The 22,913-nt window shown below is 45.2% G+C and overlaps 1 protein-coding gene across 4 annotated transcripts in view; it reads right to left on the reverse strand.

The window, feature by feature from the left end:
• Nucleotides 1–22,913, reverse strand: part of LOC142301931 (serine/threonine-protein kinase N1-like) — a 153,321-nt gene that overhangs the window by 30,969 nt on the left and 99,439 nt on the right. For all 4 annotated transcript variants that reach the window (XM_075342984.1, XM_075342987.1, XM_075342985.1 and 1 more), the window contains exons 8-17: nucleotides 20,282–20,391; nucleotides 17,921–18,064; nucleotides 15,586–15,661; nucleotides 12,654–12,768; nucleotides 12,319–12,373; nucleotides 9,391–9,446; nucleotides 4,759–4,834; nucleotides 3,340–3,431; nucleotides 3,079–3,255; nucleotides 644–706 (exon numbers count right to left, since the gene is read on the reverse strand). In XM_075342984.1, the coding sequence (XP_075199099.1) occupies nucleotides 644–706; nucleotides 3,079–3,255; nucleotides 3,340–3,431; nucleotides 4,759–4,834; nucleotides 9,391–9,446; nucleotides 12,319–12,373; nucleotides 12,654–12,768; nucleotides 15,586–15,661; nucleotides 17,921–18,064; nucleotides 20,282–20,391 (964 nt within the window). The remainder of the gene's footprint in view (nucleotides 1–643; nucleotides 707–3,078; nucleotides 3,256–3,339; nucleotides 3,432–4,758; nucleotides 4,835–9,390; nucleotides 9,447–12,318; nucleotides 12,374–12,653; nucleotides 12,769–15,585; nucleotides 15,662–17,920; nucleotides 18,065–20,281; nucleotides 20,392–22,913) is intronic.

A 22,913-nucleotide genomic window follows, 5' to 3' on the forward strand; every position in this document is an offset into this window, starting at 1 on the left:
CACCACCGCCACCGGGTACTCCCTGCCACAGCGGTGTGTGGGTACTCCACCTCACCACGCACCACGGGTGCCGTCACAAACTTTCCACACCATCCCCTGTACATAACCCCCCTTTCGTTTGAGGAAACGCACGACCCTCGGGTCCGGAGCTCTCTCGAGCCACCGCAGATCCAGGTCCGAGCAGCCCGGCTGCTGACGCCGGGGCGGTACAAGTGCACATGATCTGTTTCTTTGACACGCCCCCAGTGCACTTCCAGCCTGATTTGCATATGGCTTTTACCCTGGATTTCTTATGACTGGCACACCAGATTTCTACAAAGAAGGTATCATTTTTATTGGGAGACAAATGTGAATACAGTCATACTACTATTTCCCTATCTAAGAACTCTGAAAAGTCTCCACATAATTAGTGCTCTCTACTATTATGTGGTTGGCAATACGGTGAGTTTACACACTGTCAATACGCGGCAGCACTTAGGACACATCCTGTGGCTTTTGTATGCTTTACCCGTACATCTATCTGCTTTATTCATCCTCAGGCTCCATGTCACCATCAGATCCATCACAATGTACCACATGCATATCCTGGACAGTGCCCACAATGATCCCTTTGGATATAATAATTGATAAAATGTCTCCTCACCTGTAAACAATGTTCTTACTGTGCAGAAACTGGAGCCCAAGTAGTACGCAGGCTGCATAAAACCTGAGACGGAAAATAGCGCATGAGATAATAGGCTAAAGAGGTCTTCTCAGAGGGGTGTTGGACGCTCGGCAATTTCCAGCACTCACAATTATAATCAAATAGAGAAAAATCGCACATGGGTTTGAAAGGTGGGACCCACATCTATCACACATTTATGACCTAGATGGGATGACCCCTTTAAAGGGAATTTGTCAGCAGATTTTTGATATGTAATCTGAGAGCAGCTGTCATGCTAGGTACCGGGAAGTACCAAGCGCACAGCAAAAGGAAGGGAAAGGGGAACCTTGTGTCTAGGGAAAGGGAAGATGGTGGCTCCTGACCAAACTTACCGCTGGTCCCTGGGGTCCCTCACCAACCTAGATAGGTTCCACACCTATGCACCGAGCTGGGTACCTGACCCTAGGTATCCCTAGTGCTGGGCCCTAAATAGGTAACGGATGGGATGAGCTCTTTGTCAACTCCACTAAATAACTATAGAAGACACAAGGGGGAAAAGCATGAACTACTTATCTACAGATGACACAGGTAGAAGTTCAGTATTGTTTTCAGCAACAATACCACAGAGGAGTACAAGCCACCTGCTTGCAACCTAGGCTTGAAGGAACTGAAAAATATCACCAGCACCAGTCCATGGAAGGAAGGGGTATTGAAGCACCAAGAGAATGCTGATGATCAGCAGCTTGGTGGAAGGTGAGTTCCTGCTGGGTCCAAAAGGGAGAGAGATGAATCCAGCAGGAAAGCTACCTAGTACAATGAACACAGACAGCAGGAACAATGAACAGTCATGGAGCATTTTGTGCAGCCAAACGCTGTGACCTTCTATGGCTGGAAAACACATGACTGTCTGTCACCTGTGACAGCAGCATGATGTACGGGCAGAGACTCTGATTTCAGATTATCAGGTACAGCAGTTGTGATAAAATCCGTTTTCTCTGCTACAGATCTATCGGTTCTCTGAATGCTGAGGCCCTGTATAACCCTGCCCACACCACTGCTTGGCTGCTTTCTGTCTAAACTGTGCATAAGTAAAAAGCGGACAGTCAATGGTGGGGGTGTGGTTACACAGAGCAGCAGGACTACATGGCCAACCAACTAGTCCTGTAGTGAAAATCTATTGTTGGTTTTTATTGAAACAACAACACACAACCTAGTAAGTGACACATCACTGGAATCAGGGTCTTAACCTCTACATCATGCTGCTCTCAGATTACATAGCAAAAACCCCTGACAAATTCCCTTTAATGTACAGTACAGACCAAAAGTTTGGACACACCTTCTCATCTCTAGAACAACTGTTAAGAGGAGACTTTGTGCAGCAGCCTTCATAGTAAAATAGGTGTGCTAGGAAACCACTGCTAAGGACAGGCAACAAGCAGAAGAGACTTGTTTTGGCTAAAGAACACAAGGAGTGGACATTAGACCAGTGGAAATCTGTGCTTAGGTCTGATGAGTCCAAATTTGAGATCTTTGGATCCAACCACCGTGTCTTTGTAGAAAAGGTGAACGGATGGACTCTACATGGCTGGTTCCCACCGTGGAGCATGGAGGAGGAGGTGTGATGGTGTGGGGGGGCTTTGCTGCTGACACTGTTGGGGATTTATTCAAAATTGAAGGCATACTGAACCAGCATGGCTACCAAAGCATCTTGCAGCGGCGGGCTATTCCATCCGGTTTGCGTTTAGTTGGACCATCATTTATTTTTCAACACGACAATGACCTCAAACACACCTCCAGGCTGTGTAAGGGCTATTTGACTAAGAAGGAGAGTGATGGGCTGCTACGCCAGATGACCTGGCCTCCACAGTCACCAGACCCGAACCCAATCGAGATGGTTTGGGGTGAGCTGGACCGCAGAGTGAAGGCAAAAGGGCCAACAAGTGCTAAACATCTCTGGGAACTCCTTCAAGACTGTTGGAAAACCATTTCCGGTGACTATCTCTTGAAGCTCATCAAGAGAAGGCCAAGAGTGTGCAAAGCAGTAATCAAAGCAAAAGGTGGCTACTTTGAAGAACCTAGAATATAAGACATATTTTCAGTTGTTTCACACTTTTTTAAGTATTTCATTCCACATGTGTTAATTCATAGTTTTGATGCCTTCAATGTGAATCTACAATTTTCAGAGTCTTGAAAATAAAGAAAACTCTTTGAATGAGAAGGTGTGTCCAAACTTTTGGTCTGTACTGTACATTTTTACTCAGTGCTATATTACAGTTCTTTAGATGTGACGCAAACATTTAGGATTTTTGTTTTATTTCCGTTTTTTGTTCACCTCATTGATTTCCTCTCCTGTTATAGACACGGGATATCAGCTGTGTATGGATGGCGCCAGCAGTTTTTTGGTTAGCACACCCATCAATCACACATATACTCACATTGCTCGCTGCTGGCTGAACACCTCCGTGTGTATATGAGTCATCAGGTCTCCTCCGGCCATAAAGTCCATGACGAAGCAGACGTGCTCCGAAGTCTGGAAACATCCCAGAAGACTGAGGAGGAACGGGTGCGAGGCTCCGCTCACTGCTACAAACACCCGCTTTTCACACATAAGACTGGAGAAAATAGTGAAAAGTAAAATCTCAGGAAGCTAGAAAAAATAAGTGACCCTCTAAGTAATCTATAATGTAGATACAGACCTCTCGACCTCGTCTCTGGCAATGATATCTCCTTTTTTCAGAGCTTTGATTCCATACAATTCTCCGGTTTCCTTGAACTCAGACAGCAGAACCTGAAGAGAAGACAGGTAATAAAAAACAAAGAATTTATATGTCAAAAAAGACAACCAAGACGTGGATATTCAAGATTCAGCACAACTTAAAGGGGTTGTCCAGGCGGCTCAAGTAAGCCATCACTTTATGTAACTGCAGACTTATGAATCTTCACAGTGTGCACAAGGCACACTGTCAGGATTCTCTGAAGTGCCAGGAGGAAGCAGCAGCGTGACCGCAAATATCCGGATTGTATGCATGTTGTCACAGGCCTACTACACTTGTGCGGCCTTGCTCAATACGAGTTAATTGAGAGAAGCTGGACACGTCTAGTCAGAATGTCACATGATCGCCCTCTCCAGGCGCCAGGATCAGAGAATCCTCAAAGCTCGCATTGTACGCACTTTGAGAATTCCTAATTCTGCAGTCATATTGAACCCAAAACCTGGACAACCGCTTTAAAGGGAATCTGTCACCAAGTTGCTATGTAACCTGAGAGCAGCATGATGTAGGGGCTGAGACCTTGATTCCAGCAATTTGTAACTTTCTGTTCTCAATGCTTTTATACAATCAGTGTTTGCTGCAGATCTAGCAAAGCTCAGAATGCTGACATAGCTCAACATTCTGAGCTCTGCAGCAGTGAGAACAGTGATAGTATGAAAACAACAGCATGCAGAGCAGTAAGTGATATATCAATAGAATCAAGGTCTAAGCCCCTACATCATGCTGTCCACATATAACATAAGTGATATATCACTGGAATAAGGGTCTGATCCCCTTCATCATGCTGTTCTCATAAAACATAAGTGATACATCACAGGAATCAGGGTCTAAGCCCCTACATCATGCTGTACTCATAATATAAGTGATACATCACTGGAATCAGGGTCTAAGCCTCTACATGATGCATGTCCTCATATAACATAAGTGATACATCACCGGAATCAGGGTCTAAGCCCTTATATCATGCTGTCCTCATATAACATAAGTGATACATCACTGGAATCAAGGTCTATGCGCCTATATCATGCTGTTCTCAAATAACATAAGTGATAAATCACTAGAATCAGGGTCTAAGCCCCTACATCATGCTGTCCTCATATAATATAAGTGACACATCACTGGAATCAGGGTCTAAGCACCTATATCACGCTGTCCTCATATAACATAAGTGATACATCACTGGAATCAGGGTCTAAACTCCTACATCATGCTGTCCTCATATAACATAAGTGATACATGACTGTAATCAGGGTGTAAGCCCCTACATCATGCTGTCCTCATATAACATACCAAAAACCTGCTGAAAGATTCCCTTTAAGTTACCAAATCATATATGCCACTCACCTTTCCAAAGTGCCCTCTTCCCAGGACTGCTAACAGTTTGAAGTCATCTAGAGACAGATGTGACACACTCTGCGTTCTGTAAGAGGGAGACATACTGTAGCACGTACAAAAAATAATATCACCCCCGCAATCTCCTCCTCTGAACTTTTTGAAAATGTGTTACATGAAACAGTCCAGGGTGGTCATAATTTTTATTGACATTTACGGTAAATGGATTTACCACTATGGCTGCAAAGGCAAGATATTGTCATGTGGTGTGATACAGTAACCAGGTGTAGGGGCGCCTAGACTGGCCCACAGGCTAGGGACCTTAAGCTGTCTCTTATTCCAGAGGTATGACAGATGGTGGAAAGGTCTGGCCTGCCAGCATAGCCCTGAATCATGATCAGCCCTGGTCTAATGCTCCATCTCCCTGGGGAGAGCCAGGACAGGAGTAATGAATGCCACAAATACTGACAGACGGGAAAATCAAAACTCAAACTCACACCAAGCACACACAGGGGAAAAGACAATACGTGCTCAGGGAGAAATGAAGTGCAGGGAGGAAATAAACAACATGAATATTTCCACCGAACACCAAATAGCATACAATTGTTCACCAACTGGCCCCACTCACAATGACCGGTATTGCTGGAGCAAAGCTAGAGCTATAATCGGCATGAAGTACCAGGTTCCACCATCTTTTAAAGGGTGGAGGCGGCTGTGATAGATCTTCAGTAACCTGTGACCCCAGCAGCAATTCACAAGCTTCTAGTGATCACAAAATTGGTTGACACCCGACCCTGACAGAGCAACTCAACAGCACCAGGTGTCGTGTCAAACTCTGCAGTGTGAACAGAGTATGAAGACGCCAAGACACCTGATGAGATTAGAGTAGAACCTCGCAAGACAGATATGCAATGACGGAGGACATGAGGGGAACTACTACTCGATGGCATACAATATATATTTGTGCAGCATATGACGGAATTAGTGGTGTCGTGACCCCTCCCGATACACAATGGCAGTGATGGCGCAGGTCTATCACTCAGCATTGTCAGCTGCTTTTGCTTTTATCTCTATACAAGATGAATTTGGAAGAACCCAAGTATGAGGTTTCCACAAGTGGAAATATCAGCCCCCTGGGGACGTCTTCTCTCGCAGACTGTCAGGCATTGCTCTTACTGGAATGGCTGCGAATTAGACGTTATTAATTAGTAATGACAGTCGGTGATAAATTATATGACTCCCAGAATCTGTCTGATTGGACGGGTCAGAGATGAAGCGATAGATCTCATCATCTTTATACGTTTGTGCTTTCAAAGCAGCAATAGGGTCCATGTTAATTAACCTAAATTTGCAAGTAGACGACATTATGAATTTTATACTGATCTGATGTTACAGTTTGTATTACACTCCAGAGCTGAATTCATAACTCTGCTGGATTCAGAACTAAACTCTTCAAAGTATTAATTGCTTGTTCAGTGTCTGGACAGAGCTATCTCAGATTTGCATTCTGAGTGGTGTCAACTTTACACTAGTCAATGTATAGTCACCTGTCCAAGTGCATTATAGCTGCATTTAATGGGAACCTGTCATGTGCAATATGAACCACGAGCAGTTCTGGGTGCATATTGCGAATCCCTGCCTAACTGTCCCTGTATACACTAGCATAGATAAAGAGATCTTTAGAAAAAGTATTTGTAAAGATCGTATATTATATGCTAATAAGCGCAGGGACTAGTCACAAGGGCGTTAGTTCCCCTGACTAGTCCGCCATCTTAGCATGTTAGCACGCCCACAGGAGCATGCTAACATGCTATTCAATGCCCGGTGTCATCAGTTTGGACGTGGTTACTACCTGTCCATTGTCACCGCCTCAGACGCTGGGTTCAAGCTCAGTGCACATGACCAGAAGTCCCCGGCACGTTAAGTCATGTACACTAGATCTCTCTGAAGCCAGGACGCGTATACCCAGCTTTATAGTGCGCATGACCAGAAGTGCCGGTGTGACGCCCTGGACCCCAGGGGTCACAGTAGAACAACACACACACACACAACCTCCCCTGGTAGGAAACACCCGTCAACCTAAAAATCCTTGTTGCCTCCCTCCAGGGGCTGATGGCCACACTAGGTGGGGCGGAGCCAGGCAGTTGGCCCCACCCACCGAGGAGTTCACAGTCCTGGAGGCGGGAAAAACAGTTTATTAGAGTCGCGAGTTCAAGTGAAGTGGAGTTGGAGGTGGAAGCAGAGACTGTGTGTGTCTGGGTTGGAGCCCAGGCACCGTCAGCAAGGTCGGCAGACGGTGGTGGCCGTCTGCAGGAGTGGTGCAGGTCAGCGGAACCGTAGGACCGGGGACGGGCGGTGGCCCGCCGGTACCGAGCCGGGGTGCAGATCTGTACCAAGGACAAAGGCAGAGCCATCAGACCCCGACCAGGCTAGGAGCCACCGAAAAGGTCAAATCCGATAGTGACCGGGACCCCAGGGGTTCCCTCACACCCAAGGCAACCGTCCACACAGTGAGGATAAAAAGCCATCGCCAGAGGCTAGAGATCCAAGGGCCAGCGCCTGCGGGCAAAACGTGCTCCTTTGGTACATACACGCCGGGGAGCGGACCACCCGTGGGAATCCATAGGGGTCAAACACATACAAACAGGTGCAGGGAAAGACAGCCGCCACCAACCCGCCCGGGAGAAGAGAAGACACAGCAGCCGGCTGTGGGCCCCGTCCATCCAGCCATTTGGTTTGCCAGAGACTCTGTTATTGGCTGCCTGAGTGAGTGCACCGGTGCCGTCCAGCACAGCGCTGCACCGTAACGCTGACCCCGCAGCCGCGCGGCCTCACCGTATCGGCACCTGCACCTATCCCCTACCCACCGGCTCCCAACTCCTCCCCAACCGGGGCCCCGGACCAACAGCCCCCACCCACGGAGGGGCCAACACCTCAGCTGCTCCCCGCATCGCTCCCGGGAACCCCCGTCACCAGCAGCGGTGGTGCCCACCATCACCACAACCCTGTAGGTGGCGTCACAACCGACATCCCACCACCAAACCTCCCCTTTTCACTCGTGGGTGAGGAGGCGCTGCTCGAGCCCCCGGGTCCGGCCCCACTCGAGCCACCGAGGAGCAGAAGCACCGGACCCGAGTGCCAGCAAATCCCCCGAGGCGTGCGGCGTTCCCGAAGAACCCCTCTCCGCCCGCGACACCGGAACTACAGATCATGTGCAGTGAACCTAAACCCGGTGTCTGAGGTGGTGACAGCGGACAGGTATGCACTTCCATGCCGATGACGTCTGGCATTGAATAGCATGTTAGCTCGGCGTGCTAACATGCTATGAGGGCAGACTGACTGCTGGAGAAGGGGAGACAAAAGGCGCAATAGGGTCTTACCCGGTAATAACCGTGTAAAAGATAAGGATGAAAACACTCACCTGATGAGGTTGTGCCAGTCACAACCCCTTGTAAAGCATGTGAGTGTCAGCGTGGTTCAAAGCAGCGGCCCCGTAATGGACGTAGTGAAAAATCTGTATATATGTATATACATATATGAGAAACGGGTTTCAGCCACGCTAAAAACCACTGTTACCAGGGTGTTGATTAAAGATCTCTTTTATTACAGTATTCCAACGTGTTTCAGAGACATGAGCCGTCTCCTTCTTCAGGGAAAAGAAAAAATGTCTGTTTTTTCTTTTTTCTCTTTTTTCTCTATTCCCTGAAGAAGGAGACGGCTCATGTCTCTGAAACGCGTTGGAATACTGTAATAAAAGAGATCTTTAATCAACACCCTGGTAACAGTGGCTTTTAGCGCGGCTGAAACCTGTTTCTCATATATGTATATACATATATACAGATTTTTCACTATGAGGGCAGACTGGTCAGGGGATATAATTCCCTTGTGACTAGTCCCTGAGCTCATTAGCATATCATAAAGAATCTTTAGAAATACTTTTTCTAAACATCTCTTTAGCTATGCTAGTGTATACAGGGACGGTTAGGCAGGGATCAGCAATATGCACCCAGAACTGCTCATAGTTATGGGTACATAGGGTACCTGACAAATTCCTTTTAAAATCCATGGACACCACTGACATGAGAATTTTTTTTTTTTTACAAATGATAATGGTTATCTTTACTTAAGAAAATTGTTCTAAATGTATTCCTTCATTTATTTTCGTACCCCCTATTACACAGTTTGCAGCACGTTCCAAGTTTCAGATTTTTCTTTTTGGTGAGTGTCTCTTTCAGTAATACAGGCTGGATGTGAGATCTGTGTGTATCCAGGGTGCTACTGTCTTCACTGATCATATCTCAGCACAGCTTCTATCCTGCACTTATTGCCTCCTTATCTACAGTGTGCTTCTCTGCCCTCCCTGAGACTGTACATGCTTTCTCCCCTCTGCTGTGCCATGGAGATCTGTGTACAATCTCCTACCTTGCTGCTATCGCTAATACTAAGAGAATAGGGAGAAGAGCAGGGACAGGAGTTTTGACAGATTTATATCTTTTTTTTGCAGATCACTCAGCAGCAAATGGTAATAAATATTTAATTAAGACTATATGGGAAAACTGCATTTATGAAGCAAAATAGCAATAAAAAAAAATCTGTAGGGAGGAGTTTTGCATTGGGAGCAAAAAGTAACTTGTGTGTACTGACCGTCTGTGGCTCTCCCGCCTCGTCGCTGGGCTTTTCAGTAATACAGGGGCATCCACCTGTGAAGAAAACACTATAAAGACATGCCAGCTCACAAACAATCCTATTCAGATGAATAGAAGTGATTGTATTGTAGAAATTTGGCGCGAGTGACCCTAAGAATGTTATATAAAAGGACAGCGCCTTTCAGAGAACCACCGATAATCACCAGGACATAACACCTGACATTTAGGGCATGTGCACATGTTCAGTTTTTGGTGCAGAAATTTCTGCACCTCTTGGCAAGAAAAAACATATCAAAAAAGCACCAAAAAACGTGGCAAAAATGTGTTTTTGCCGTGTTTTTGGTGCTCTTTTGATGTGTTTTTGGTGCAGATTTTTACCACTCATTAGTATGAGAGAAATCTGCAGAAAGAATAGACAAGATTTAAAAGGAAGAAATATTTTTCTGTAGGCTGAGGCTCCGCCCCTTCTCGTCACATGGGTATGACCTCACCACAGGTCCTGCTAGGTCGTTTGTATAATACTTATGCTAATTCTAACAAGGGGAGGGGATAACTATGAACACCCTCCAGATATTATCTGATTCTCAGCTGCTGTCACTCAAGCAGCTGCCGATTTTATAACTTTACTTTCTTGGATTTCAAAACCTAAATATCTAAGTTGACAAATACAGGTATGTATAGAATCAACCTGACTTTAGCTTATATATGAAAATCCTGGTGATTGGTTCCCTTTAAATCTGCACCAAATCTGCAAGGAAAAAATAAGCAACATGTGCATGAGACTTCTGGGTTCTTATTCACTTTCCTGGCATCAGGAAATTGTAACAAATCTGAGCAGAAAAAAAAGTGACAAATCTGCAACGTGTGCACAGGCCTTTAAGGGGTCACTTACACTGGCGTATAACACAGCAGAGTGCTATGTAATACTTTATCGGATAGAATGTAGACCAGTGTTTTACTATGGGGCAGTGCGGATCTGCAATTTTTTTCTCTTGCCGATTCAACATAAGAAAACAATTGGAACATGCTGTCCCTCCAATATTCGGTTACGTGCACAAATACAAGTCTATGGGTGCGTGTGAAACATAGGACTGCACTCAGATGTCATCCAAGTGCAGTCCGATTACCCCGGACACAGGCAATGGAAAAGATGGAGAAATTAAAAGGGTTATTCCCTGTGATCACAGGTGGAGGACCGTGGGAACCTCCAGCTGTGACCACAAATAACCTGAGTGATGTCATCACTGATTGCACGGTTCACTCAGTCTCTGCCCGGTTGGTAATGTTCTATGGCTGCTCAGTGTGAATTCAGATGCAGAAAAGCTGGAGTCATCATGGGACCTCATGTGGGTTACGTTGGACCTGCAGGAGTGTTTTGGGGATTAATAAAGTGGTGAAAAAGGGTGCTCTATTTTTTTTTAAAAAAAAGCATTTTTTGGGTGTTTGTGTTTATTTACTTTGACTTACAGATTAGTAATGGGGGGTCTCATAGACCCTCCACATTAATAATCTAGGACTTAGTGGCAGCTGCGGGCTGCCATTAACCCCTTATTACCCCAATTGCCACTGCACCAGGGCAATCGGGAAGAGCCATGTAAAGTGCTGGGACTGTCACATCTAATGGATGCAATAACCCTGGGCAGCTGCAGGCAGCTATTTTTAGGCTGGGGGGACTAAATAACCATGGGTCCCCCCAGCCTGGGAATACCAGCCTCCAGCTGTCAGCCTTTATCATGGCTGGGTATCAAAATTGGGGGGACTGCACCCCAGTTTTTTAATTTATTTAAGTAATAATAATAAAAAAAAAAGCTGCATGCGGTTCCTCTTATTTTTATATACAGCAAAGATAAGCGCAAGACTGTGGGCTGCAGCCAGTAGCCGTATGCTTTATCTGTGCTGGGCATCATAATATGGGGGGACCCTACACCAATTGTTTTACTTATTTTTCCACCACGATAGTGACACGAAGACAGGTACAGCGATTGGTCACAGTCAGACGCTGTCACACAGGCTGGGGGCGTGTCTGACTGCAACCAATCATAGACGCCAGGGCTACAGGTGGACGTGGGAAAGCAGTGCATATGCAATGAAGGTAATGAGCGGCCCCGGAAGTGAACCAGCAGTCATGGGAGCAGTTACAGCTGCGCCGGAACCTTGGTAAGTATAGCGCGCGTGCTCTAATCCCCCTATCCGTTCTACCACCACTTTTAATTGCCGGATTCTGGTCCCTATAGACTTATATGGGGACCTGTGTCCGGATAGATATCCGGGACCAATCCAAGGCCGGAGTGGTTAGACCAACCGGTTTCATTATTATTTATTTGCGAGTCTGCACATCACTAGATGTAACCATGGATACCTAAGCTGCAATGCCCTGCACATGAGGTAAGAGACATGGCTATATCAGGAGACCTATACTACATTTCTAATTGGAGGTATTTGCTAATATTATTATTAGTACACCTACTACATATTGGGATAGGATCTTGGAGATGAGAATAACCCTTTAAGTTCTCCGTCTTCTCCACACCTGTGACCCAACTCTCCCAGAATCAGATCACGGTAAAATAAAACTTGGATCAAACTCTGGCAGATCCAAGGGACATTCGCATAATCGGCCCGATCCTCGCATGAGAGAATCTCTGGCATGTGAGCGCAGCCCTAATACTAATCACTACTAGCTATACAGTACATAATATCATTACATAAAGCTGCAGGCGCTCTGGTGCCACCTGGTGGGAACTGAGTGTACTGCAGTTTTAACTAATAAACCTAAAACCAGCCCCTGTAACCTGAGAGATCACTTAAAATCCTCATGATCCAATGGCAATATGGTTCCTGGACTGTTGTGATACTACTACGGTATCTTCAGTCTCCCGTGGCAGGCATGATGACCACGTGGATAAATAAATGTGACGTTTCTCACCTCGTCCTTTGTGTCCTGACCCGGTGTCAGTGTAAGAGAATCCAGATTTAGTTCCCTATTAATAAAAAAAGACACAATATAGAAGACCAAATAAAAAAAGAAGGGGTTCATTTCAGAAATCAAAAAGGGGACCCCCAGTATGGGGACAAATAAGAGTGGGGCTCCATCTCTCCAGGGTCCCCATAACAGGAGCATAGTCCGCCTCTATAGTATATACGTCCTTATATAAAACTTAAGGCGTAAAACAGAACGAGCTCACAGCCGATCACTTGGTATAACAATGGTCGTGGACGCTACAGACGGTGACAAAAGGATTGAGAAATCACACGACTCACTCTCCGTGTTCCGCAGGACTGTACCCTCCACTGCTGGCCGGAATTGCCCTACGCAGGAGACGGAGCCAGGTGGAAGGATCAATATTCATCTGTCTAGCACGAAGAAAGGCCTTTCCTGTGTAAAACAATTCAGACAACATAGGATTCACTTTAATAATGAGCTATACTTTCTAGAATGGCAATAAGAGAGGGTAAAAGGAAAGAAAGAGAAATCCAGAGTATAGGGGCAGCATAAGAGAAGTCCTTTAGTTGAAGATGTGAGATTATAAGAGGAGAAGAAGGAAAGAAAGAGAAATCCAGAGTATAGGGGCAACATAAGAGAAGTCCTGTAGTTGAAGATGTGAGATTATGAGAGGAGAAAAAGGAAAAGAAAGAGAAAATCCAGACTATAGGGGCAGCGTAAGAGAAGTCCTGTAGTTGAAGATGTGAGATTATAAGAGGAGAAGAAGGAAATAAAGAGAAATCCAGAGTATAGGGGCAGCATAAGAGAAATCCTGTAGTTCAAGATGTGAGATTATAAGAGAAGAAGAAGGAAAGAAAGAGAAATCCAGAGTATAGGGGCAGCGTAAGAGAAGTCCTGTAGTTGAAGATGTGAGATTATAAGAGGAGACGAAGGAAAGAAAGAGAAATCCAGAGTATAGGGGCAGCGTAAGAGAAGTCCTGTAGTTCAAGATGTGAGATTATAAGAGGAGAAGAAAGGAAAAGAAAGAGAAATCCAGACTATATGGGCAACATAAGAGAAGTCCTGTAGTTGAAGATGTGAGATTATGAGAGGAGAAAAAGGAAAAGAAAGAGAAATCCAGACTATAGGGGCAGCATAAGAGAAGTCCTGTAGTTGAAGATGTAGGATTATGAGAGGAGAACATTAGAAGGTCCGCAGAGGATCACAGAGGTCATGTAAAGGAAATCTGTCATTTGCCACCTAACCTGAGAGCAGAATAATGTAGACACAGAGACTCTGATTCCAAAGATGTGTCACTTATTGGGTTGGTGTCATGGGTGTGTCCCGCTTTGGGGAGACTTCTGGCAAGTCTGGGACCAGAAAGGCACAATGCCATATTATGCGCAGGTTTGCAGCTTGGGTTTGAAGGAATCTACTTTCTTTTGGTGCTGTAAAGATTAAGGACTCTTTCCTATCTGGTTGTCCTTTTGTAACCTTAGGGCGGCTTTGCACACTAGGACATCGCAGGTGCGATGTCGGTGGGGTCAAATCGAAAGTGACGCACATCCGGCGTCACTTGCGATGTCGTAGTGTGTAAATCTTAGATGATACGATGAACGAGCGCAAAAGCGTCGTTATCGTATCATCGCTGCAGCCTCCGACATTTCCATAATGCCGGGGGAGCGACAGGTACGATGTAGTTCCTCGTTCCTGCGGCCGCACACATCGCTGTGTGTGAAGCCGCAGGAGCGAGGATCATCACCTACCTGCCTCCCGGCTGCAATGAGAAGGACGGAGGTGGGCGGGATGTTTACATCCTGCTCATCTCCGCCCCTCCACTTCAATTGGCCGCCCTCCGTGTGACGTCACTGTGACGCCGCACGACCCGCCCCCTAAGGAAGGAGGCGGGTCGCCGGCCAGAGTGACGTCGCACGGAAGGTATGTGCGTGTAAAGCTGCCGTAGCGATAATAATCGCTACGGCAGCTTTCACTATATATCGAACGTGCGACGGGGGCGGGACTATCGCTGCAGCATCGGTAACACATTGTTACCGATGTTGCAACGTGCAAAGCCCGCCTTAATCTCAGGTGCAGCTCTTTGTGACCACTCCGTTTCGCTATAAAATGTCACGTGTCTTACTATCTGATGCCGATTATACAATCTTCATTCTTGACCACTTTGGAAGGATCCAGTCTCTGGAAGAAGCTGAAGAGTCGTGATAATTGCAGCTGTGGTGTTTAGCTGCATTGGAGGAGCTTGGAGTGTTTTCCTTTTGTGTCTATTTACCCCCTGCCGGTCTCCATTCTCTTGCATTGTATTATTGCAGAGGTGAGACTAGTGCATTTGCCAGCCTTCTCACTAGCCAGGGTGAGTTCAGGGCAAGTGAGGGTCTAGGCATGTGATTGGCGACAGGGGGAAGGACCGGTCTAATAATATAATAATTATAATATATTTTCTTAAATAACGCTTTACATACATCAGCAACACTGTCCCCATTGGGGCTCACAATCTACATTTCCTATCATTATGTCTTTGGCGTGTGGGAGGAAACTAGAGAACCTGGAGAAGACTCACGCAACCACGGGGAGAACTTGCAAACTCCTTGTAGATGTTGTCCTTGGTGGGGATTTGAATCCAGGACCCCAACGCTGCAAGACTGCAGTGCTAACCACTGAGCCACCGTGCCACCCATATTCAGGGATGTTAGGGAGTGCAGTGTCCAGCTTCAGGTGAGTGGCAGGTGACCCCACTATCCTCTACCTAGCCCCAGGGCCCACCATTGTATTGTGTTCCCGCTACACCCTGTGTGTTGCGGCGCTTCGCTTATACCTGGCTGAACCCCGGTAGTTACTGCGTCACAGATGTTTGCTGTAGTTTTAATCAAATCAGTTTTATCATCAGGAGATTATCACCTGATGCCATGTAGTTCTCAATATTCATGTTCTCTGTATAGCCTCCACCCTCACCACTGAATGGCAGCTTTCTGCCTATGCACAGTGTAGACAGAAAGCTACCAATCAGTGGTGTGGGCGGGGTTATACAGAACTGGTAGATCTGCAGCAGATAAAACTGTGATTTTATCAAAACTGCATCAGACAGCTCAGCAAGTGACACATCAATGGAATCAGGGTCTCTGTCCCTACATTATGCTGCTCTCAGATGGGGTAACAACAACTTGTTGACAGTTTCCCTTTCAGAAGCATGAAGATGTAAATTGTAAAAGTTGTAAAAGTATTGCTATTTGAGCTAGAGACTAAATTTACTAAGACCTTGTTCTTTGGAGAAAATCTTCTTTTGTCGACGTAGTTTGGAGAACCTTTCAATCACAGGATTATAAAAAGTGACCTGAAACACAGCACACATGTATTTCTAGAAAGATCATGTCTATATGGAGATATTATCTTAAAATGGGGCCGCCTGCCTCAACGTCATCCATACTTGTATGAAAGGTGAAGCTAATATAATGAGAAATCAAGCATCTTGAGAAAAAGAAGAGTGTGGATGCTGCAGATGGTGGAGCTGTTGGAGTATACAGCTGCTGCAGGCTTATGCTGTGTGACCATGCTGAACAGACACAGATATCAGTGTCTTTATAGTTAGAGTTTGTTAAAGGCAACCTGTTTTCCCTTATGAGCTGTGGCCACCACCAGTAAGTCCTTATATACAGCATTCCAGAATACTGTATATAAGAGACCAGGCCGCTGTGTAGAATGTAAAAAACACCTTTATAATACTCACCTAGGGGCCGATCCGGTCCGATGGGTGTTGCTGGGCTCAGTCCGGCGCCTCCTCCATCATGTGGGATCGTTGTCCTCCTGCCCAGCTCCGGGTGCATGACACATCCTGCGTCATTCACAGAGAGGCCTCCAATGCTCTTCTGCGCATGCACATTTTGATCTGCCAGGTTGAGGGCAGAGCAGAGTACTATAGTGCGTATGTGCGGGCAGTCTTTGACCTTTTCTTGCGCCCGCGCATTACAGTATTTTGATCTGCCCTCAGCCGGGCAACTCAATGTGCATGATGCGTCCTGCGTCATTCACTAAGAGGCCTCCATTGCTCTTCTCGCATGCGCACTTTGATCTGCCAGGTTGAGGGCAGAGCAGAGTACTGTAGTGGGCATGTGCGGGCGGTCTTTGACCTTTTCTTGCGCATGTGCATTACAGTACTTTGATCTGCCCTCGGCCGGGCACATCAAAGTGCGCATGCGCAGAACAGCAATGGAGACCTCTCTGTGAATGACTCAGGACTCCTCATGCACTTGGAGCTACACAGGAGGATGGCGGTCCTACAAGATGAAGGAGGCCCTGGACCGTGAGCAGCGACACCCGTCGGACCGGACTGCCCTCTAGGTGAGTATTATAAAGGTGTTTTTTACGTTATACAGAGCGGCCTGGGCTCTTATATACAGTATTATGGAATTCTGTATATAAGGGCATACTGGTGGTGGCCGCAGCTCATAAGGGGAAAAACCTGGTGACCGGTTCCCTTTAATACTGTATCCTCTATGTTGTGAAGTTGCAGTTAATAGTTGCTGTATGTCCCAAGTAAAACAGTTCATCCTCCACAATGTCTGGCTGCTGATGATTCTGCTGAAAGCTAAAATCTGCAACAGGGCTATGGTAGAACTTTTGCACACAAGTCCAGAAGCTTTAAATCAGACCACTGATTGACCACCCAGTATGCGCCCACTCTAAGCAATGGGAAGTATGATTTCCCGAGGACTACACGGCCATCACCCTAAGAAACATAGAATAAGCACAGTTTATATGGACTTAGACATCCAGGCAGAAAGCTCTGAAATATGAAAAAAAAAATCTAAATGTAACCCCCTTCCTCATACTTAATCATTACCAGTCAATAATGATGTAGGGACAGAGATACTGATTCCAAAGATGTCTCACTTTCTCTCCTTGCTGTCAGTTTGATAGAATCCCTGTTTTCTCTGCTGTAGATCTAGCAGTGCTCAGAATCCTGAGCTGTGTATAACCCACACCACTGATTGACAGAAAGCTGCTAATCAGTGGTGGGGCAGGGTTATACAGAGGAGCAGGACTCTATAATATACCCTTCTTCTGATAAAACACTGATTTTACTGAAACAGCAACACCCAGCTTAATAAGTGACACGTTAGTGGAATCAGACTCTCACACTCTACATCATGCTGATTTAAGATTACATAGCAAAAACCTGCTGACAGATTCCCTGTAATCGAAGCTTAAGGGGATGCAACCCTAGAGTGAAAAAGGAATTACAAAAACCCCAATTACTACATGAACGTCACTAATCGATGAGGACCCCTATAGATAATAGCCGAATAGTATGAAGGTGAACAGGGTCACATACCCCAGAGCTGCATTCACAATTCTGCTGGTCAGATGTGAATACAGTGAGCAAAGATGTCTCCAGATATGTGCCCAGCAGATTACATGAGCTCATGTGATGTAGGAGGACAATTTGGTTCAGATTTGAATGTAAGGATTACAATTTCCAGATTATTAATACCCAGAATAATATCTGTGCCGACGCTGAGCCAGGAATGCTGGGAGCCTCAGATATAATAGAGAGTGAGTCAGGGTCAGTATATATACGTATAGACCCCGTTACCTCACATAGGAGGGTTCCTTGGGGCTCCAGCTCCAGATACGTTTCTTTCCTTTGATCATCCAGAAATTCTTCCAGCTTCACATATTTGATAGCACAAAGTGAGCGGAAATCTCTCTTGTACACGGAGACCTGTAGCTCTCGGGACTGTGAACAAATAGAGGTTATATAGAGGATCATGTTCTTATAATGCGTGTATAAATATATATACATGGGATGTACATAATGAAGAGTAAGATTCATATAATAAAGAACTACCCTCGTGCCATCAATAAAATCCCGTAATGCCCCTGTAAAGTGTTTTTTATGGCTTTCTTTAAAGGGACTGCCTTTTAGAACAAGATCACAGCCTTGTGCATCAGGCATTGATCAGAGACCAGTAAAGTTGCAGCCTGCAATATACTGTGATGCCTAGAGGCTGTAGAAGAAAATGTACTGTGATACATAGAGGCTATACAAGAAAATGTACTGTGATACCTAGAGGCTGTAGATGCCTAATGTACTGTGATGCCTAGAGGGTGTAGAAGAAAATGCACTGTGATACCTAGAGGCTGTAGAAGAAAATGCACTGTGATACCTAGAGGGTGTAGAAGCCAAATGTACTGTGATACTTAGAGGCTGTAGAAGCCAAATGTACTGTGATACTTAGAGACTGTAGAAGCCAAATGTACTGTGATACCTAGAGGGTGCAGAAGCCAAATGTACTGTGATACCTAGAGGGTGTAGAAGCCAAATGTACTGTGATACCTAGAGGGTGTAGAAGCCAAATGTACTGTGATACCTAGAGGGTGTAGAAGCCAAATGTACTGTGATACCTAGAGGCTGTAGAAGCCAAATGTACTGTGATACCTAGAGGGTGTAGAAGCCAAATGTACTGTGATACATAAAGGCTGTAGAAGCCAAATATACTGTGATACCTAGAGACTGTAGAACCAAATGTACTGTGATACCTAGAGACTGTAGAACCAAATGTACTGTGATACGTTGAGGCTGTAGAAGCCAAATGCACTGTGATACATAAAGGTTGTAGAAGAAAATGTACTGTGATACCTAGAGACTGTAGAAGAAAATGTACTATGATACCAAGAGGCTGTAGAAGAAAATGTACTATGATACCTGGAGGCTATAGAAGTCAAATATACTGTGATACATAGAGGCTGTAAAAGCCAAATGTACTGTTATAACTAGAGGCTGTTGAAGCCTAATGTACTGTGATACCTAGAGGCTGTAGAAGCCAAATGTACTGTGATACCTACCTAGAGACTGTTGAAGCCTAATGTACTGTGTTGCCTAGAGGGTGTAGAAGCCAAATGTACTGTGGTACCTTGAAGCTGTAGAAGCCAAATGTACTGTGATACCTATAGGCTGTAGAAGTCAAATGTACTGTGATACCTAGAGGGTGTAGAAGCCAAATGTACTGTGATACCTAGAGGCTGTAGAAGCCAAATGTACTGTGATACCTAGAGGCTGTAGAAGCCAAATGTACTGTGATACATAAAGGCTGTAGAACCAAATGTACTGTGATACCTAGAGACTGTAGAACCAAATGTACTGTGATACGTTGAGGATGTAGAAGCCAAATGCACTGTGATACGTAAAGGTTGTAGAAGAAAATGTACTGTGATACCTAGAGGCCGAAGAAGAAAATGTACTATGATACCAAGAGGCTGTAGAAGAAAATGTACTGTGATACCTAGAGGCTATAGATGCCTAATGTACTATAATACCTAGAGGCTATAGAAATCAAATATACTGTGATACATAGAGGCTGTAAAAGCCAAATGTACTGTTATAACTAGAGGCTGTAGAAGCCAAATGTACTGTGATACCTAGAGGCTGTAGAAGAAAATGTACTGTGATACCTAGAGGCTGTAAAAGCAAAATGTACTGTGATGCCTAGAGGCTGTAAAAGCAAAATGCACTGTGATGCCTAGAGGCTGTAGAAGCCTAATGTACTGTGATACCTAGAGGCTGTTGTACAAAATGTACTGTGTTACCTAGAGACTGTGGAAGCCTAATGTACTGTGTTGCCTAGAGGCTGTAGAAGAAAATGTACTGAGATATGTAGAGACTGTAGAAGCCTAATGTACTGTGATTCTTAGAGGCTGTTGAAGCCTAATGTACTGTGATTCTTAGAGGCTGTTGAAGCCTAATGTACTGTGCAACCTAGAGAGATGTGAAGTTTTCCTGTTTTAAGCCCCCTCACAACTCACAACAAACTCTATAGCAGCCACAATGTCTACATCTATGGTACAAGCCCCTTTGCTTTGGAGAAAGAAATATCTGACCGATCCAATCATGAATATGTTGGATGGATGTGTATATGATTGATACCTACTGCCATACTATAGTTGCTATGCTCACCCTCTCCAGTTGTAGCTTGAACACTTGATCCCACGTGTCTCGCCCCTCCGTCTTCCAAGCAGTCTGCCCGACCACCACATTATCCAGACGTAAGACAACGCTGATCTCATCTAAGGGGCACAATCAACGCAGGATGGTATTACCAACTCTATATAGATATGGTGAATATATACAAGATATCTGAATATTATATGCATCTGCAAACCCAACAATAAACAGTATGTCCACCCATATCCTGTCCACCGCCATTAACTTGAGAACGGCGGCAGCTATAGGCATAGAAGTAGTGTCTAGGTATAGTAAAGTAGCCATGCACTAAGCAAGGAAACTACCTATAGCGCCTCCTGGTGAAAAACAACGGCGTTAGCATTTTTATCTCGAAAACGGAACGAGATAGAGAAAAAAAGTGAATTACAAAATTGTAGGGCATCATCAATTCAATGTGAATCGACACCTTGCATACAGAAATGCTATGATATGAAACCCATGACCTCCCCAAAACATTGAATGCTGGTCACGAATATGGCGCTCATTTAACTTTGATGCTCAAAGTGGCCCCCGTCAGCTGCAATGCACATCTGGACTCTGGACACCATACTGTATCTTATTATTTTATATTTTGAAAGATTGGACTTGGATTCAGCTGTATGAGAGTGGCAGAGTGAACCCTGCAATGTAAAGTGTACAGTTATGTAAAGTAAATGTGTTAACAATGTGTAGTGAAGTGTATTAGTCAGATAAGCTTTGGATTAAAACATAGGTTTTAACAGATATAGCAGAGTGGGGAATGTTAAGTAGGATATAGTGTGAAGTAAAGGTTTAGGATGTCATTTATAGGAAATAATGTAAAGTATAGGAATGTTATCTAGATGGAGTTTGTTAGTGATAGAAACAGTGAATGTCAGGTTCAGCTCACTGTGGGGTTGGAACTAGTGTTGAAGAGTGAGAGACTTCCTGGTTACAAGACAGAGGAAAGTCAGTTAAAGTGAACCTGTCAGGTGTAATGTGCACCCAGAACCATGAGCAGTTCTCGGTGCATATTTCTAATCCCTGCCTAACTGTCCCTGTATCTAATAGCATAAAAAGATCTTTAGAAAAAGTATTTCTAAAGATACTTTATGATATGCTAATGAGTGCAGGGACTAGTCGCAAGGGCGTTATTTCACCCGACTAGTCCACCCTCTTAGCATGTTAGCACGTCCATAGGGGTGTGCTAACATGCTATTCAATGCTCCGCATTATCGGCGGTGACGCGCGTACCTGTCTCCATTGTCACCCCTGATGACCTCGGGTTTAGGGGTCATCAGAAGTCCTGGCACTTCCGGTCATGCGCACTAGAGCTCTCTGAAGCTGGGATGCGTACACCCGGCTTCATAGTACGCATGACCGGAAGTGTCGGGACTTCTGATCATGCACACTGACCCTAAACCTGTGGTCTGAGGCGGTGACAACGGACACAGGCACCCGTGTAATCGCCTATGATGCTGGGCAATTGGTATTGAATAGTATATTAGCATGCCCCTGTGGGTGTGCTAAAATGTTAAGAAGGCAGACTAGTCGGGGAAGTAACGCCCTTGAGACTAGTCCCTGCACTCATTAGCATATCATAAAGTATCTTTAGAAATACTTTTTCTAAAGATCTTTTTATGCTACTTGATACAGGGACAGTTAGGCAGGGATTAGAAATATGCACCGAGAACTGCTCATGGTTCTGGGTGCACGTTACACCAGAGAGGTTCACTTTAACTGACTTCCCTCTGTCTTGTAACCAGGAAGTCTCTCACTCTTCAACACTAGTTCCAACCCCACAGTGAGTTGAACCTGACATTCACTGTTTCTATCACTAACAAACTCCATCTAGATAACATTCCTATACTTTACATTATTTCTTTAGAAATACGTTTTATGAGGATCTCTTTATTATACTACTATATACAGGGACGGTTAGGCAGGCATTAGCAATATGCACCCAGTACTGCTCAAGGTTCTAGGTGTATATTGGACCTGACAGGTTCTCTTTAAGGTTCTGCCTAGCAGGAGAAGTGTCTAGGAGCTGGGGTCGGTCCTGATACCTTGATGCCAATCCTGGAAGGTCTGGAGCATAAGGCTCATCCCGACTGCTTTGGTCCCAGACCACCGTCTGCGACCTAGCTAACTTCTTCCAGGGAGCTCCAACTCCCCCTAGCTCCTCACTGTCTGAGAGCTACCACTCCACAAACTCTGCCCCTCCCACCAGTCTGTCTGACCTCTAGGCGAGTGGCCCTGTTCCAGCTAGACCACTCACTGGTGTGCCTGACAGGGTGTGGTGTGAGGTGTAACTAGGATTTGCATGCTGATGGAGCAACACCAAAGGTCTGGATCCCAGAACCATGGGGGGTGGAGTCCTTCACCAAAAGATAAAAGAGTGCAGTACCCTGTGACACCCTGACTAGTTCAGGGGCGTCACGGCAGCCTATGCAAATTTAAGGATCTATTATAGATCAATCAGTGCCTTTTTCAAAGCGTGGTTGGTAAAGGTTAATAAATTATTGCTGACCGGCAAACATGTTCCCAGTAGGAGGTCATTTAACACGGCACATCTCGCAATGTTAATGCCTCTTTGTGTAGCTGACACTCATAGTGTATGGATTGA

This window comes from Anomaloglossus baeobatrachus, chromosome 4 (genome assembly GCF_048569485.1).
Source record: "Anomaloglossus baeobatrachus isolate aAnoBae1 chromosome 4, aAnoBae1.hap1, whole genome shotgun sequence".
Lineage (NCBI taxonomy): Eukaryota > Metazoa > Chordata > Amphibia > Anura > Aromobatidae > Anomaloglossus > Anomaloglossus baeobatrachus.